The 18,202-nt window shown below is 38.6% G+C and overlaps 1 protein-coding gene across 1 annotated transcript in view; it reads right to left on the bottom strand.

Moving 5' to 3' along the window:
• The window catches only part of LOC103203440 (myomegalin-like), a 286,474-nt gene that overhangs the window by 37,888 nt on the left and 230,384 nt on the right, over positions 1-18,202 (bottom strand). Inside the window, exons 24-25 of the mRNA XM_042781979.1 lie at positions 17,737-17,864; positions 6,774-6,862 (exon numbers count right to left, since the gene is read on the bottom strand). Coding sequence (XP_042637913.1) covers positions 6,774-6,862; positions 17,737-17,864 — 217 coding nt within the window. The remainder of the gene's footprint in view (positions 1-6,773; positions 6,863-17,736; positions 17,865-18,202) is intronic.

Genomic DNA, 18,202 nt, shown 5'->3' with positions numbered 1-18,202 from the left:
CCGTAGTGATACTGCCTCGGAAACCCAAGGAGGGGTCGCTATGAGTCGGGGCCGACTCGACGGCACATAACAACAACAACAACAACAACATACCTAAAGTACGTATATAACTAAGAGAATTGAACACATATGTGTTCACACAAAAACTTGTACATGTAGGTTCATAGCAGTATAATTTAATAGCCAAAAAGTGGAAACAAATGTATACTAAATGATGAATGGATAAACAAAATGTGGCATATCCATATAAGGAATATTATTAATTCATTCATACAAAGAAATGAAGTACTGAAACATGTTCCAACATGGATGAACCCTGAAAACATTATGCTAAGTGAAAGAAGTCAGGCACTGAAGGCCACATGTTGTATGGTCCGATTTATAAAAAATGTCCGGAACAGACAAATCCAGAGAAAGAGAAAGTAAATTTGTGTTTGCCTGGAGTTAGGGAGTGGGTGGGATAGGGGAGTGACTTCTAATGGGTACAGGGCTTCCTTCTGAGGTAATGAAAATGTTCTGGAATTAGATGGTGATAATGATCGTACAACCTTGTGAGCGTACTAAAAACCATTTTGAATGGTTAAATTTATGATATGCGAATTATATCTCAATAAAAAAGATTTTTAAAATAAACATGGAAACAAATGGAGTTTAAAAAGGACTGGGGTATATGGGCATTGTGATTCTTCTCTTCCTAAAAAAAAAAAAAAAAAACTTACTGCCGTCGAGAGTCAGATCTGACTCACAGAGACCCCTCCTTGGGTTTCCGAGGCAGTATCACTATGGAAATAGATTGCCCAAATTCCCTGAGAGTCTCTTCACAAGTCAGGAAGCTCCATCAGCTCCACGACACTTGAGTCCTTGACTGCTAAGACCCCAGCCCAACATACCAGAACTCAAAGCCTAAGGTCTCCTGTAGCCCAGGCTCCTAAAAGAGATGACTAAGAGAGAGGACTCAGGGCACTCTATCCAGAATTACAATATGGTTGAAGCTACAGGTGAAACAAAGCATGTTTTATTCCCTTGAGAGCAGGAGAATCACACCCTACAATTACTGAGAAGTTGAAGTGAGGGGAGCACAGCTAGTGGCAAATTGTACTTTTTGGTTATTACCGTTGTGCCAACGCTGACAGCCAAACTCTAAAAGTCTAAGAAGAAAACAAGGCAGAAACAATTTCCCAACACCTCTCCTTCTCTTGAGGATAATTTTGAAGTTACTCTTTAATGTTTCCATTAAAGCAGGTCTTTATTTTTCCTCAAATGAGAATTTTTTTTAATTCATAGCTTTTCTTGTTCTTCTCTTTTCACTTCTCTCCAGTTTTGTTCTCCCTCTTCGTGCTTTTAAAAGTATAGAAACCAAAACCTGAGTAGGATAATCTAAGTGCATAACTTCAGCACCCCATCTGTACTGTGGTGGCTTACATGTTCCTGTGATGCTGGAAGCTATGCCACCATATTCCAGATACAAACTGGTTTCCTGGTGGCCATGAAGCAGATTGGACACATTTCAGTGGAGCTTCCAGATTGAGACAGGCTAGGAAAAGCCTAGTGATCTACTTCCAAAAACTCGCCAATGAAAACTCTATGGATCATAATAGAATAAAGTCTAATGTAGTACTCGTACTTTGAGTGCTTTCCTTCAGTTAAAACAAACCAAACCAAACTCACTGACATTGAGTCAATCCCTACTCATAGTGACCCCTTCTTGGGTTTCCGAGGCAGTATCTCTATGGAAGTAGATTGCCCAATCTTCCTTCCAAGGAGTGGCTGGTGGATTTAACTGCCAGCCTTCTGGTTAGCAGTCAAGTGCCTTTGGCACTAAGCCACAACAATGGATTCAAACATATCAAGGATCATGAAGTTGGTGCAGGCCAGGGCAATATTTCATTATGTTGGGCTAATGGTTGCCATGAGTTGCAGGTGACTCAACAGCAACTAACAAAAACAGCGTATATGTAATTATTTTAGTAGAAGACTTTCTTGCCTGTCTGTCCAACATTATTCTTAATACATTGCAATGTCATGTTGCTTTCTTTTTCTTCTCAGTGGAAGTATTTTAGATTTAACTTCAGGTCAATGTAGATCTCACAGTTTTCCACCTCTACCCATTGCTATCTGTGGGCCATCTTTTTCTCTACAAATATTGTGACTTGTACTTGTCACTTATCAATTTAATTTTACTTATACAGGATTAGGTCCCAATTACCAAAGTCATCAACATACTTGATGTGCACCTCCATACACTATGTAAACAAAAACAAAAACTCACTGCCGCCAAGTCATATCCAACTCATAACAATGCTTCTTTGGGTTTCCGAGGCAGTATTACTACAGAAGTAGATTGCCCAACCTTCCTTCTGAGGAATTTGAACCTCCAGCCTTCTGGTTAGCAGTCAAATGCCTTAGGCACTACACCACCAAAGCGCCTATAAATTATGTAGTGGCCATGTAATTAGGGATAATTTTTAAAATTAATTCAATCCTTTATACCTACATTCAGGTCACCAACATATTGAACAAAATAGGGCCCAGAGCAGTTTATATGGATCACTGACTGATAGCGCTGCTTGGGCTAGCACCAGGCCATCGACCTTTGCTTTTGATTCTCATAACAGAACATGGTAATATATGGGCTACCAGTTTGTGACAGGGTTGATTCATGGCATTTACGTGGAATAGTGTCTAGAAGCACAGGGTTGAGGTTGAAAAAAGATAAGCATACATGTTGTTGTTGTTATGTGCTGTCGAGTCAGACCCAACTCATAATGACCCCTCCTTGGGTTTCCGAGGCAGTATCACTACGGAAGTAGATTGCCCCATCTTCCTTCTGAGGAGTGGCTGGTGGGTTTGAACCACCAGCCTTCTGGTTAGCAGTCAAGTGCCTTAGGCACTATGCTACCAGAGCTCCCTGGTACATGGCAGGGGAGAAAAACATCATCAGACATGTTGCTCAGTTCCTCCAATCCCACCTGCATTTGTGAACCTGAGATTTGGGAGGCTCTTGGGAACATGTGTCTCTCTGGCTCTGCTGCCAGGCTTACCCAGGCTGGTGGTCACTTTAGTATGTGCCACCAAGCATTTGTGACAAAATAAAAGGGGACTGGGTAAACCCTACTACTCATTTAAACTATGTATTACCCTTCTATATGAAATCTTTCCAACTAATTAAAATAACATTGACATCAGTTTTAAACTTGGGAACATTTATACTTTTCTAAGCCTTAAAATAATAACAATAATAATAACCAATTTCAAGTCTGAATACATGGCGATGTCATGAGTTGGAATTAACTCAACCACAGTGGGTTATAGACCCACTTCTAAAATAGCTCCTGGATATATGTTATCTTGTTCTACTGGTTTAAATATATCCAGTTTCTTAATCTTAAAAAAAAAAAATTATTTAAACCTATAAGATGTTCATACCAGAAGAAACCTTAAGGTCTACCTCGTCTACTTTGCCACATTAAAATAAGAAAACAGAGATCTGGGGTTTTATGCCCAGGCTGATTTGTGTTTTCATTTTTCCATCTCAAAGGGGGCTTATTTTGGCTAACTAATCTTTAGAAATTAAAATACTCAGGGGCACTGAGCTTCTGTTGAGGGTGATGGAAAAAGCTGGAAACAGTGGTGATGGCTGCCCAACATGTTGAACATAATGTCATTGAATGGTACATATAAAAAGTGTGAAAAAGCCAAAAAATTAAAATGTAAATGCATGGAAAGTAACTCGGGACCTAGTCTTTTTATTAATTTTTTTTATCATCTATGAAAAGCAAGTATATCTCTTCTTTCCTAAAAGAAAATCCCAGGTCTTCACTGAGTGGGAATTGACTCTGTGGCAGTGGGTCTTTTAACATGTTATTCACTGTGTGTGATGGTAATGTGACTCCTTTAGGTCTATTGTTAATTATCTCTCCCTCATTTCACTTGTTCTATTTTTTTCATAGTCTGTTCCATGTCTCATGTTTCATGTTCCATGTCTGTTGGGTTTCCATTTGCCCCACAGGGGTCTATGTCCAGATCTGATCTACTATTTGAATACAATTGTTTTGTTTCTAGGAACTCTGGTGGTGTAGTGCCTAAGGCAGTTCAATCCCACCAGGCACTCCTTGGAAGGAAGGTTGGGCAATCTACTTCTGTAGCGATACTGCCCCGGAATCCCAAGGAGGGGTCGCTATGAGTCAGGTCCCACTCTACAGCAGTGAGTTTAGTTTTTTTTGGTTTTTTTTTTTTTTTTGGTTTTGTTTTTGCACTGTTGCTTCAAATCTCTCACAATATAAGTCAGTTCTCAGATTGCCCTCAGGACATTAAAAATGACCTTTTCTCACGTGCACCCTACTTAGTCTACTGACTTTTTTCTCGTTTGTATTTAATTCTTGATTAATTTTCCTCCATTGCAAAAGATCAAATGGAGAAATGCAATGGACTTGGTTGATTACTCATTTATTTCACAGAAATTTCCTAGGATTTGTTATTGATCTTACATCTGTTTGAGAATGGAATTATTCAGGAGATTTCCTGAGGGAAATCATTATCAAGACCAGACTGAGACTTCCTGGGGTTAGTGAATGCAAAACTGAGGAGGAAGCAACTTATTTTGGCTAAAATGTGGTTCTTGCCTTGTAAGAAACGCAGAGTTGAATGTGTTTGTTAGCAGTAATGTGGATATGCTTGAGATGGATAAGGAACTTGTCAAGAATAGAGTTCTTTTTCCAAGGTCATGACAAGGAGGCATTCAGGGCCTAATATTAAGGGACCATTTCCCTGGAAACAAGCAAACAAAATTTTGAGAATCTAGACACGAAAGAGTTATGAAAAAGGAATCTTTATTTAATCAGCGGCATGTAAACAAAACTCTCAAACTCCCAAAGAGTTGAAGTAGGTTTACACTGATATCACACACCAAGGTTCCTTCTATCCAAAGGTTGATTTTCAAGGAGAGGTGATGGAAAGTAAAAATGATTGCTTACCCAAGAGATTCTTCATCCAAAAGGCATATATATATATATATATATATATATATATATATATATATATACACACACTTTGTGTATCATGAGTCAAAGGCTGATCCAAATGTTTGTTAACTCAAAATATACTAAGTATCTCCTATGCCAAGTAATGTGACAGGCATTTTGAAGGAACTAAAAGTGCCCAAAGTAAACATTTATTCCAGGTTTAGACTGACCTTCTCAAAACGAGGTCTAGTAATTTTTTCCATGCTAGGCTATAGAAAAGAATGTTGAAGAAGAAATGACTTTAGGACCCAATTTGCCTACAAATTAGAATTAGAGCAAAGGACTCACACCATCAGGAATAGGTTAGACCATGCTAACAATCTGGTTCTCCTCATACTAGTGTCTCCTGATCATTTATTCGGAAGTTTATCCTGTCCCATAGTAGTAATAACTGCCAATGACCAGCTGACATCCCAATCTAGCTCTTAGAGTAGACATTCATTCATCCTGCAGGTCTCTCTCACCCAAGGTCCTCCATAAAGTCACGGAATGAAGTTTGGAGAGATTTGTCCAGAGACACAGCAGTGTACAGAGTTAACGAGTTAGTTAGCAAGACTCAGAAGCAGTGCAAGCAAAAGGAGAAGCAGAGGTCATGCAGGAGGAACTCATGGTAGACGGGAAGGATCCTAATGGCTACAACAAAAAGGGAATCTTGGTAGAAGGTAAAGAGATTCTGCTAAGGATATGAGATAACCCCGACAACTAGTTATGTCCTCAAGAGCCAAAGACTGTGCTAACCCTGTGAGATTTGGGGACTGTTCCCTCAGGCTTGTCACATTGGTTTATTAGATGTCGTCTTCTTTTCTTATGCAGGAGAAGAAAAGGCAGCCCCTTGTTTTCCCTACAGTTTTTAAGGAAGCTATCATTGGAAAGGCCCAACTGCTTCTGCAGAAAGATAGATATCAGTGATCCACTTTCTCCTTAACAACTCAGAGACTCCCAGGCATGGTCCATCTAGAAGATGTGCTTGCTAAAAGTCACTGGGAAAGATGGAGACACTCAGGATTTCCAGTGAGTGCTGTGGGCTCACTATCGGTGGCTTAAGCTGTGAGGTCCAGTACATTCAGTCATGGGCTTGAGAGCATGCTTGTTACTTTCACCGATGATGGGTGGGAACAGTGTTTCAGACTTGGGTGCCAAGGTCTGAGGTTTGACAGGGGTTTGCTCTTGCAGCACCATCTGCTGGTGATCAAGTTGTCAAGATAAGTTGTCAGATTGCACAACAAAGTTTTCTTTCGTATTATGAGATTTCACTGAGAAAAAGAGTCCTGTGCTGTAAAGAATCAGATCTTCTTGTAGTTTATCAAAATGCTCTCTCCCCAAGCAGGTCCTCGGCCTGCCATCTCCCCCGGCAGCCCTTTGATGACTCCCTGTCTTGTGTGGTAAGTTTCAATTACAAAAACCCAAGAGGGGAAGTGTCCATTGTCTTGTTGTAAGTAAAAATTCTTTTCATGCTATAGTTACAGAGGGTAAATAGGGGATAAGGAGGGTAAGAGAGGGCAGGGGCAAACAGTAAGAGAGACAGCCGAATAAAGAGAAAAGGATGGATCAGAGAGGAAAATGGAAAAAGGAGGGGGTTAAGAAGGCACTGGGAAGTTTAGGGAGGTCAAGAGAAAAAACTGGGAAGTGGTTAATTTGGTTTTTGTTTTTTATCTTTCACTCTAGGTCCACAAGGGCTGCAGAAGACCATCAGACCCCAGAAGGGCTGTGCATCTTCCGCCCTGCGAGCCCCAGGATCTGACACTGACTTACTTGCTGGTGGCTGTTGTGTGCAGCCTCCTCCTCAATACTGTCAGTGAACTCAGTGCTCGCATCCTCAGTGTCGTCCCCTGCGGCTGCACCTGGAAGTAAGTCCAGAAGAGAAAGGTGACTTCATTCACAGATGGCTTCCAGACAAGAGCTAAAATTACACTCTTTTTGCCACCCACTTCTGATTTCTTCCTGTCCCCGTGTGCATTGTCCTCCAGCCAGCAGGGCCAACAGGGAAGGCAGAGCCCATAGAATGTGCAAAATCTGTGGCAAAGCCTTTTCCCTGATCTTGGCTTACTAACACCTAAGCCTGAGTCTTAAAACATTGTTGTTGTGTTGTTGTTATGTGCCGTCCAGTTGGATCCGACTCATAGCGACCCCTCCTAGCGTTTCCGAGGCAGTATCACTATGGAAATAGATTGCCCATTAGCTGACTTTTATTGCACAGATAACTGCCTAAGGAGTTGACTGTCAGGATAGAGCGGTTACCCCTTCACCTACTTCCAGAAAGTCTCAATAATTTCCCACCATCACCACTGACTGCCTAGGTAATGTCAACCTTCTCTTCTGTAACATGGGTAAAGGATGAGTACTACTCTTCTCCCCACGAGTGAGTGATAAGAGGGTCACTGGTTTCCTGAAGATAAGCCTAACCCTGCTGTTCTCATCCTTTCTAATTTTGAAGATTAGTTGTGCGATGGGGTGATGATCTTTTTGAGAAACTCTCCTCTGGGGCCCCTCAGTCCAATGGAAGTTCTGGTCCAGTTAGTCAAGACCCAAGACACGGAACAATCCAGGTGTGTCCTAATTCCTTACTCTGACTTCCCCTCCTCCCTGTCTCTCCCGATCTTTTATTCAAAGCCAACCACCTTTGCCTGAAGGACTTCTCACACTGCTTTGTCATATGGGACTTAATCCATCCTTTACTCCCAAAAGCTAGATTCAGTCACCCTAGGAGCACAAATATTTACACTCTGCCCTAAGGGACAAGAATCTGCAGTTTGGCAAAAGTTTAAGGAAGTGCTGACCAATGGAGCATTCTGCAATGGTGGCAATGTTCTACATCTGAGCTGCCCAATACGGTAGACACTAGTCACATACAGTTACTGAGCTCTTGAACTGTGTACAAAGTGACTGAGGATTGGAATTTTAAAATTAAATGGAACTTAAGTTCAAAAAGCCACAGGCAGCTAGTGGCTACTGTATGGGAAAGCACAAATCTAGGGCATTTCTCTCTCTCCATATCTCTGAGAACACTGTCCTTGTAGTTTTAGATCAGTCTCACACTGCTGATTTCTTCTGAAAGTGTAGGAATTCATAATGGTTAATTCATTTGAACACCAAAGAATATCTTCTGTGCCCTCCTTGTGTCTTACAAAATGTGCCTAAGTTAAAGAATCTCAAGACGTATTTCTGACCTTGACCTCAGTAACCAACCTGTTAAAGTTCTTCTCCTGACAGCTAAGTAACCTGGGCTTCCAAGAGATTATGTGACTTGTCCAAGGTTACACAGCTAGTGACTGACAACAGCCACACAAGAAGTCAGGAGCTAGTCTCTCAGACGGGGGCACTCATTGTCCCTTCTGATGATAAATCACAGATCTTTATATTTGCTTTTTCTTCCAAAACCAGAGAACCTGCTCCTGAGGTCAGACATGCATGGATGGAAGGCTTGAGTATTTAGCATTCACCACCTTCTGTAGATAAGGTGAACAGGGGTGGTTTCTACCTACACTCCTAGGTATCTGAAAGTCCATCCTGAATATTTCCATTTGTCCAGCCTGATCTCATCAAACTGCTGAAAGACAGGAGCATGCTGTCCTAATAGCTTAACCTTACAACTGGCCCCCGATCCTCACTATGAATGTTGTGTTAATTTTGGACAAGGGTAGGACCCAGTTTAACAAAAGCCCTGCCCACAAGGAGACACCTCTGTCAGTCAGCATCCTTAAGGGTCCATGGCAGACAGCATACAATAGGGATTTCCAGTGCTCTTTCAGACCACAGACCCATAACCATCTCAGTCAGAATCCCAGTGGCATGGAGGTGAGTGAACAAACCCCCTGAGCTTTGGTTGCTTTGAAAACTTACTGAATCAGGATGCCAATTCACTTGAGGACATCTATAAAATACTACAGGTACTTTTGGAAAATCTGTCCCTATACAAGAGTAGGGATCAGCATCTTTTCTTTTTATTCCAGCCAAGAGAATGAATTGTCCTACTCAGTGACTGATTAATAGACTTTTTAGATTGCCTCCTTTTTGAGTTTGGGGATAGAGAATGATCTTTGGCTGAAGAAAGTTCAGCTTTGTGAGGTCATTTCCTCATCCTCATACCATTCTTGGTGGGTTGTGTAGCCATGCTGGCCCACATCTCAAGAAGATTCCTGTACTCGGTTTCAGGAATATCGTATACACAGATTAGACAGGGTGACTCGCACTGGTTTTAAAGGGTTTTCTCTAACACTTCCTGCCCTCCACTTACCTTTGCTGGTCTTCCTGATGGATGATGCATCTGCATGCCTACGTAAAGCTCTCCCTTTACTTTACTCAAGGGCAGGATGCCATGGTTTTGACTTGATGAGGCATTAGATGGAGACAAAGCAAAAATGTCCATCTCATCCCAACACTCTACACAGGGTTTCTCTTTGTTTTTAGCTAGCTCACGGCCAGCTGTCCTTCCTTTACGGCAGCTTTACAGGTTGCTCAGTCCTTTATCAATCGACTTAGATTCTGAGGGAAGACTTTTTGTGTATTTATTTGAGAAGGAGAAGCTGAAAATTTTTGCAGGAAACACAGGAGTAAGTGAACCCACACAAGGTCCTAAATAAAAGTCTATATTGGACATCTCCTTTCTGTTGCTACCTTTTCAATATTCTCATAAATAACAATAAAAGAACTACTTTTGTGGGGCATTCCCTTTTCTAAGCTTTTATGAGGGCAGCAAAATACTTTTTTCTAGAAGTAATTTGGAATACTTTAAATTTCTAATTTAAAGATATCTGCGAGTTTATATTCTTCAGGATATAAATTCTAAAATCTTCTGCTTATTTTTTATAAAATATGAAATAAAATGATCTGCTACCTTTAGATTCTCTGAAGGTAAGAATCTGTTCATTGACTATTCACTTAATTATGCTATGATTATGTTGTTGTATGTTAGATTGATAATTTTATTACAAACTTTTATTTGACACTTCAGTGTTAATTCACAACTTGTGGCCCTTGCAAGTCTCTAGGCTCCAAACTGGACAAAAAAGAATTAATACCAAAATGACCCTTAGTCAGATTTTAAAAATTATTTCCTATCATATGTCTGATTCTACAGAGTAGACAGAACTAAAACAATCTTCTAACACATAAAAGTATAAAACCCTTGGGTGAAAATTTAAGCATTATGCAAATATGAGGTATTCTCCTTATCACTGAGGCAAAGAAAGAAAAATCTATTTTTGTGGAGCTTTTTAAACTGAGGATGGCATGATGATTAAGAACATCAAATCTGGAGCCACATGGTCTGGGTGTGAATTCTGCTTCTATCAATTGCTCTGACTTTAGGCAAGTCACAATCTTTTTGTAACATGGTATCCTCATTTATTGTGGTTAATACTAATATCCACTCCATACAGCTATTGTGAACTTTAAAGGGTTTGCTGCTTTTGACGTGCTTCGAACAGTGCTTGGCACACAGTGTATGCTCAATAAATGTTACCCAGTATTATTCTTGTTTTATTATTGTTATTGTTGTTGGTAAACTGAGGGGGTCCATAAGCTTAAAGTCTGAAGGCTGCAAAAAGCTGAAGGCCTAAATGTAGTTAGCAAAAGCAAGATTTACACTTGATCTTGGTTGATCTATCTGTACTTCTTCACTTCTCAATATCTGTTTCCCTTATCAGGAGGTTTGAAATAATACTCTTTTCTCTCTCTTCACAGCTGAAAAAGCATACAGTTGTCGCCAGTAAAGTGGGATGGACTCTTTTGCATAGGTGCTTTACAAACAGGATTCCTCATTAAATTGTTAACTGCCATAAAACTCTACCATGTATGAATAAGCCTTACAGTGAAATTAATGATACAAAGTTTTATTTTAATGCTCAAGTAATGAGCCCAAACTGGGTGAGGAGTCAAAACCTCTTTCCCAAATTCTACTCTATAATGATTATTGCTCTTTAGGCCTATTTAAATGAGATCAACAGAAAAGGAGTAATATTTCCCCATACTGGTACTTAAAATATACCCACTACCAAGGAGTCGATTCCAACTGAAAGTGACCCTGTAGGACAGAGTAGGACTGTCTCACAGGGTTTCCAAGGCTATAATTTTCACAGAAGCAGACTGTCTCATCTTTCTCCTGCTGAGTGGCTAGCGGGTTTGAACTGCTGACCTTCTGGTTAGCAGATGAACACATTAACCACTACACCACTAGAGCTCCCTACTCATTATGTAGCAGGTGTCATATTTTATGAATTTTCACAAGGGTCTCAAAGAGCTAAAACTGCAGCATGACCACGTTTATTGTGCCAAGTGCCCAACTGTTGCTTCCTTCAGTACAAGGTTCGGTGCCAGTCCTCTTGGGCCCATGTCACTTTCACTCTCAGGCACGCTGTCTGCCAGGTGCTTATTAAAAGAATTCTCATGTTTTCATCTTTTATGAACTAGTGCTGACTTTAATATTATGATACTATTTGAGAAAATCAAAGAAAAAAGATCTACCAAACCCTGAAATCTTGTTCATTCCTTTCTAGACCATACGGCATCTATGATTTCCTATAGTCTTCCATAAGCTTTGCCTGGAAAGAAAATTAATTAGACAGATTCTGATCTTGGAACAGAAGTAGTCAGATGAGGAAATTGAAGTCTGCAATCAAACCCTTCACGGTCTTTGTCTTTAAATGGCAATATCTGTTAAGTGACTTAAAGGGACTTCTAGCTTGTACATTATTCAGAAAGCAGCTGCTTTCAATGGCCAGAAAGACCAAATTATAATCTAGAAAACTTTTAGGTGTATGAAAACTCCACAGCAAAGTGAAGAGTTTTCACTTTTCAAAAGGATAAGTATTCAATAACACTACAGAGTCCCCTATTCTTAGGCTGACCAGAATAGATATAAATTAGGACTGTCCTGGGAAAACCAGACGATTTGACTACTTTATCTATTCTGTAATGTTGTATTTTTCACTCAAAGAATTCTTCCTCCTCAAGGTCTTTTATCATAGAAGAACACAAAAAGCAGGCTGTTCTAGGAACATTTACTGAGATACCACCACCTACCACAATAATTGGTTCCACAAATCTCTAGCCTGCTGTCTACTACTTTCCTTCAGGAGCAAGGAAGGGTTACCAAGGTATCCCATTTCATACTTCTGAGGAAAGCTTAATATTATTTTTTTCATCTTGCATCCTCGGGAGAACAAAACTGTAAGTTTCTTCCTTGTTCTTTCTTTAGTTAAATTAATACAAAGCCATTTACTCATTCCATAGCAACTTACTTGACTTGGAATTTTAGTACAAAGATCAATAGACTGATTATCCTATAAGAAAAAAAAAAGAGAGAGAGAGATGCACTTTCTCTACTTCTTTTCTCATAAAAATGAAACCAAATAGTTACTGTTGGCCTTCGATACTTTTATTGGATCAGTAAGACAATTTAGTCTCTCAACTGGAGCAGCTGAAATTCTAATAATTATATAGAAAAAAGTACACTCTCTATTTCAGCACAAATTGTTAACACAGTTTAACACAGCACAGTTCCAAGAGGAAATGAACTTCCAGATAAAAACATACAGCTTATTTTTGTGGGAGATCATCCTGGAAATAATCTAATGGCCAGTTGATGGATCATTTAATAGGTCACTTCTTTCTTCATATGAAACTATTACGAATCACTTTAATTTTTCTCAACGGCCCCAAGATCAAATTTGTGAGTATTAAAAGCAGGTAAAACTGCTTTTATTATCAAACTGAAACAGAAATTCTTCACTGAAACAGATAGCAATTCATGAGTTATAAAATACACTTGTATATACACATATCTTTAAAGTTTACAGATTGAGAGAGGTTGAACACTTGAGACCAATGAATTTGATAATTGCAAAAGAAAGCAATGCATAAGCATGTTATATACTGAAAGCACATTACAAGCATTTTCTAGACAATTACGAGTTCCTAAAGTCAACAGAAAAGCTTATTCGGTTCATTGTACCTAACACTACTCTTCCTATTACTTTAGACCAAACTTTTTCTGATGCTGCTGAACTTCCTATTTTATCCTCTCACCGCTTTAACAAGAGGAAATAGTATGACAGGAAGTTTTCGTTTTGAAATTTGACTTTAAACAAAAAACAAAGTAAAATGGGAATGATTAGATTATCAGTCTATTCTTACTTGAAATCTGATGTAAAATTAGAATCGTCAGCTGTATAACTCTATCTTTCGTTTTCATTTTTCATGTTTTGTTGGAAACAAATTATGATGTTAATTTTTTTTTTTTCCTTTGGGAAACTTATCTAGGTGTATGTGATTATATGGAAAGAAGCTAAAGACTTACCTTCTGCAATACTAAGACTACTTAAGAACAGTATGTTTATTCTCTATAACATAATGAAAAGTTTCAACACAGTTGTTTTTGCAAATGGCTAGTGAGAGGATGACTTAAATTCATATTCCAAAATGAATTAAGACTCAAACTAGTAACTGCAGAAACATGGCCAATGTGTTGTCCTACTGACTTATTCCTTATTTTGTTGTTGCTTTGTTTTAAATCAGGCTGCTTGAAACAAGCTCGGTATTCCTAGCTGTTCTTCCTACCATATAAATGTCTATATAAAATTAGTACTAGCAAAAGGAGAAGAAAAGCTTTCTGAACTTTTAAAGAAATAAGAGAAAATATGTGCTTGCATTTCACAGGATGCTGATATCTGAAAAAGAAAGTTAATTTCATTCTTTGACTAGTAGAATTTTTAGAAAGGCAAGATGTAAGATGGACTGTGAGTGAGTTACTAATATTTCTTCCTCAACTCATAGGAAGTTTGTCACATTTCCCTGTACAACACTGGATGCAGAACTGAGACCCTAGTTAAAGAGGCAACTTCAGTTTTCTGAGGGATGTCAAATAAAAGGACTATAACATCAGAAATCAATGACTTATCCTAACAGTGGAACTGAGGTTTTGTAATACCAGGTTCAAGAGAAACAAAGGTTTTAAAGATTGTTCTAAGGCCAGCAGCAGTCCAAAGGAAAGTGACTTTAAGTAGGTCCATCTTCAATCCTCAAAGGAAAAATAAATTTTCAGTAAAATCTGATCTGTTCCTCCAATCCCTGATCTAAAAACTCCAGATCCAACTGGAAGACAGAAGCAGAAAGAACCAAGATCAATTATCCTGCACTCTTTTGAAGCTATACACCAAACTTCTCATGGTCCAGATATGGAATGAAGAGGTCTTTTATATATATCTTTCACAGAGGTCACTTACTTATAAACTACACAAGTGGAAGATACTAAAGAGCCATCCAGGGACCACTTCTTCTGGTGAGGCTCTGACATCCTATACATGTTAAGATTCTAGATCCTTAATAGATGTCTTACTATATATAATGTAATTAAAAAATATTTTTGAAATATGAACAAGGGAAAATTTACTTCTCTTAAGAAGAAGATACTAAAAATATTGCTTCTGTCCACAAGTGAATGAAGAAAAGTAGGTATGCAGGCAGCACAGGAGAGTGCAAAGACAGGGTAAAGGTATACCCTCTCAAAGTGAAATAAAGGCTAACATATTAAAATAGCCCAATTAGGCCTTTTTGAAATGTTAGTACTTGACTAAATACTAAAAAAGAGGACATCAGAAAAATGCTGACTTACATTGTTGTCATTGTTGTTAGGTACCGTCAAGTCAGCTCTGACTCATAGAAGCCCTATGTATAACAGAATGAAACAACGCCCTGTCCTGTAACATCCTCATAATTCTTTCTATACTAGGCACTAACAATTATCAGATTTCAATACACTTTAAATTTATAGTAAAAAAAAAAAAAAAGCATTTAAGGGAAATATTTATCATAAAGACTTCCATTTCATTCATTAAATAAATCCTCCTGGAGGTCCTTTGCAACTCTATAGTTCTGCAAACCATAGTTTTCAACTACCCTGACCTCTTACAACCATTACTCTACACACATGCCATTATTTGAAGATTTGTGAGAAAAACCAGCATTTATCAATATGGATTTTTCTCAGTTGAAGTTCATGCTTCCAATTAAGCATGGCCTGAGGGAAGATTTAATTCATTGACTTTCTTTCAGTTCATACATAAGGTTCCATAAGTACAGGATTCTTTATCTAAAGTTATTGTCATGTTTAAAAATTCTTAGTAAGCATAGACTAATCTAGTAAGAGAAAGGGTCTGTACCCCTAAAGAGAATGAAATCACATTATTATCAAGCCAAATACGATTACATGAATGGTGTTGTCCAGTTACAGCATCATATATCTGTGGGCCATCAGAGTTGTGTTCTCTGATCAGATGCCAAAATATCATGCAAAATTGTTAGACTAGGAAGCCCTCTTCAGGTAGCACTACTTTGAAACTCCATTCCAGCTATCAAGATCAGAAGGGTTAGTACAGATTTTAGCCACATCTGTGGTACCAAAGTCAAACTCCTAACTTATCCTGTGCCACTAAACCACTTAATTTTTTCTGTTTCCTAAGTTTTAACATCAACTATGGTATTGATGCAAATAACAAAAGCACACATCAGTTTCTCTTTTCAGGGTTCAAATCAGGATCAGAATTCAATTTTTTTCTAATCCATTTTGATAATTTTTCTATTGGAAGTTGGATTTCTTATTATTCATCAGACTACATTAATATTTCTAACACTTAATAATAATAGTTCAAGATATCTAAGGATATTCCTACTCTTGTTGGAGGTTGATGGAAGTGGTTATTATCATAAATTATTGTAATCACTATGAGCCATTAGCACCCAAGAGTCACCCATGGCTAAATCTTAACCAGAGATTTAGAAAGCTTTCTTGGTCTATTAGGAAATTTAAGGGAAGACATTTCCTAAATGCCCTTTTATAATGACACAGTAGACCAATCTTTGATGAGCAGGCATTTTTATAGCTGGATTACCCTCCTTGTGATTTCTGGAAAGTTAAAAAATGTTTTGTGCAGGAAAGGGTCTCTTAGAATTGTACAACAGAGAAAATCGGATGGGTCTGTTTCCGTCTCTCTCTCCTTAAATGACTCCTCCTTACCGCAAAGGCCAGTAAGACTGGAATGGTATATCCATTAACAGGAAGGCTTGTAGTTATCAATCTTTTACAAACTACTTAATCAGAAGATTCTAGAGTGTTTCTCCAGTAGAACATTTTCTTCCCTGTCCACTTAGCTTTTACTTGATGTTCTATCTGTTACAGGTACAGACAGCTAAGGTTACAGAAACCTGGATGGAATTTAGAATGCAATGCAAGCTGTGTCAACACATGAATGTGAAAGAAATAAAAGTGCCATGTAAAAAATGGAAGGAAAAGTAAAAGTCATTGTGTCTCATCTGGTTAAGAAAGGGTACTTAGTCATATTTCCAATGCTAAAAAGCCTCGATCTCTGTCTCCCAAATTCCATGTTTAAAGTAACTGAAATCTCAGCTTCAAGCCAGGATATCTGTATCCAGCAGAAACAAGAAACCTCACGGTCCTGTACTCACAAAGCTCCAAAGTAATCTTGGTTACTTTATTCATACTTTTGACATTTAAGACACCAGAAATATAATCTCCAGTACATTTTTCCTTATACCTGTCATGTTGCCACAAGAAAGCATCGAGACTATGACTAAAACCTGTGAACACAGATCTGTGACTACACCTCTTTCTAAATTATTCAAGCAGTTCAAAGCCTGAAGCCGATTACTTATTTCCATATGGAGAAATGTGTCAGCACTAACTATAGGACTCTATCTAGTACCACTACAAAATGGAAGTCGGCAAGCAACATAAGCAAAGTCTCATAGAAGACTGCACTCTCTGGCTATAATGAGTTATTTGGTGAAATACTGACTTTCAAGGGGATATTACATTTGAAATTATCTTTCTACATAGAGAATTCTGACTCTGGAAGATTGGGAGCTCTCCTGAAGTCATGTTCTGACTAAATACAGCATGCCTTTGGTTTAAATAAACCTAAAAGGGTGAGAGAAAAATTTCAAAATGAAATTTAATCTATACCTAATCTGATTCACCCATGTCATTCAATAATCAACTCTGAAATAATATTGGAGGTAAAATTTATTATAAGCACCTAAAAAGTCTTTGTCTCTGCTCTTTGCTGGCCCTCCCAATTCTTACAGTCTATTCTTACAAGATTTCTCTCCTGCAAATAAGGATTATACTATTTTTACAAAGTCTTCCTATAAACTCTCAATCTCTCTCTTCTTGAAATTTTTCCATTATTTGATTTAAAAAAAAAAAAAAAAAAACTGCTCTCATTCAAAGAGCAGGAGTTGACTGAATGACAAAAATAATACACACACATGCATTGTGACATGATTCAGAACATATGGAATGGATTGTGAAAGTAAGGGAGGAATGAACTTTATTGCCCCACAGACAGGATAAGAGTATGAGAAGGAAAGGCTAAGGAAAGGAATGAGTATGGGTGGGGAAACTAAAATTGAGTGATTTAAAATGTGCAAATTCACTTTGCAGCCTCTGCAGTTCAACTTAGAAAGAGTTATGTACAGTAATGTACAGTAAAAAGCAGATAGTCTAAAGTGAGTTTCACTTTGTAGTTGACACTACTTGTACCAGTTCTATCATTAGTAAGTCAGCAGTTAACTCTGCCAAAGTCAGACAAGGCTCTCTCTGGTTAGTGCAAACAAGGTTTTCCATCCTGGGCTGCAGTGTCACCCGCCAGAGCTCAGAAGGCATGCTTGTGATGAACTCGCACACTTTCCAGTTCCCCACCTCCAATGGCAGCCAGGGTTTCCAGCCTGCTTAAGCGTTCCAGGCTTCTTCCGAGAACTTCTTCTAGCCGACTGCGTAACACCTGGGCCCCTTCCAGTTCCACCTGCAGAGTTCGGTCTCTCTCAGAGCTGATTAAACATGCCACATGGAAGGAAAATTAATTAGCAATCAACTGTAATGAGTCCACATGTTTCCAAAGAGCCATCAACACCTCTGTGAGCCGCGAGACTTTATAGTTATTCTCCAGGACACAATAAATGAATGTAGTCTTTGTCATGGCACCTGTGTTCACTGTCAGTATATTAGGAAGGCCCAATCCTTACTTTAAGCTTACCCCTTTATGCAAGATGCTAGGCCAATCTCACAAAAAAATTGATAGAGCCTACAGTTTATCTCATATGCGTATAGCCCATATAAGAAGAATTTCATTATTTGACTGAGAGCTTTACATTCTGATAAAACAAAA

This window comes from Orycteropus afer, unplaced genomic scaffold (assembly GCF_000298275.1).
Source record: "Orycteropus afer afer isolate SDZICR_OR568_19922 unplaced genomic scaffold, OryAfe1.0 scaffold00010, whole genome shotgun sequence".
Taxonomy (NCBI): domain Eukaryota; kingdom Metazoa; phylum Chordata; class Mammalia; order Tubulidentata; family Orycteropodidae; genus Orycteropus; species Orycteropus afer.
This window is presented reverse-complemented; position numbering and strand designations above follow the sequence as displayed.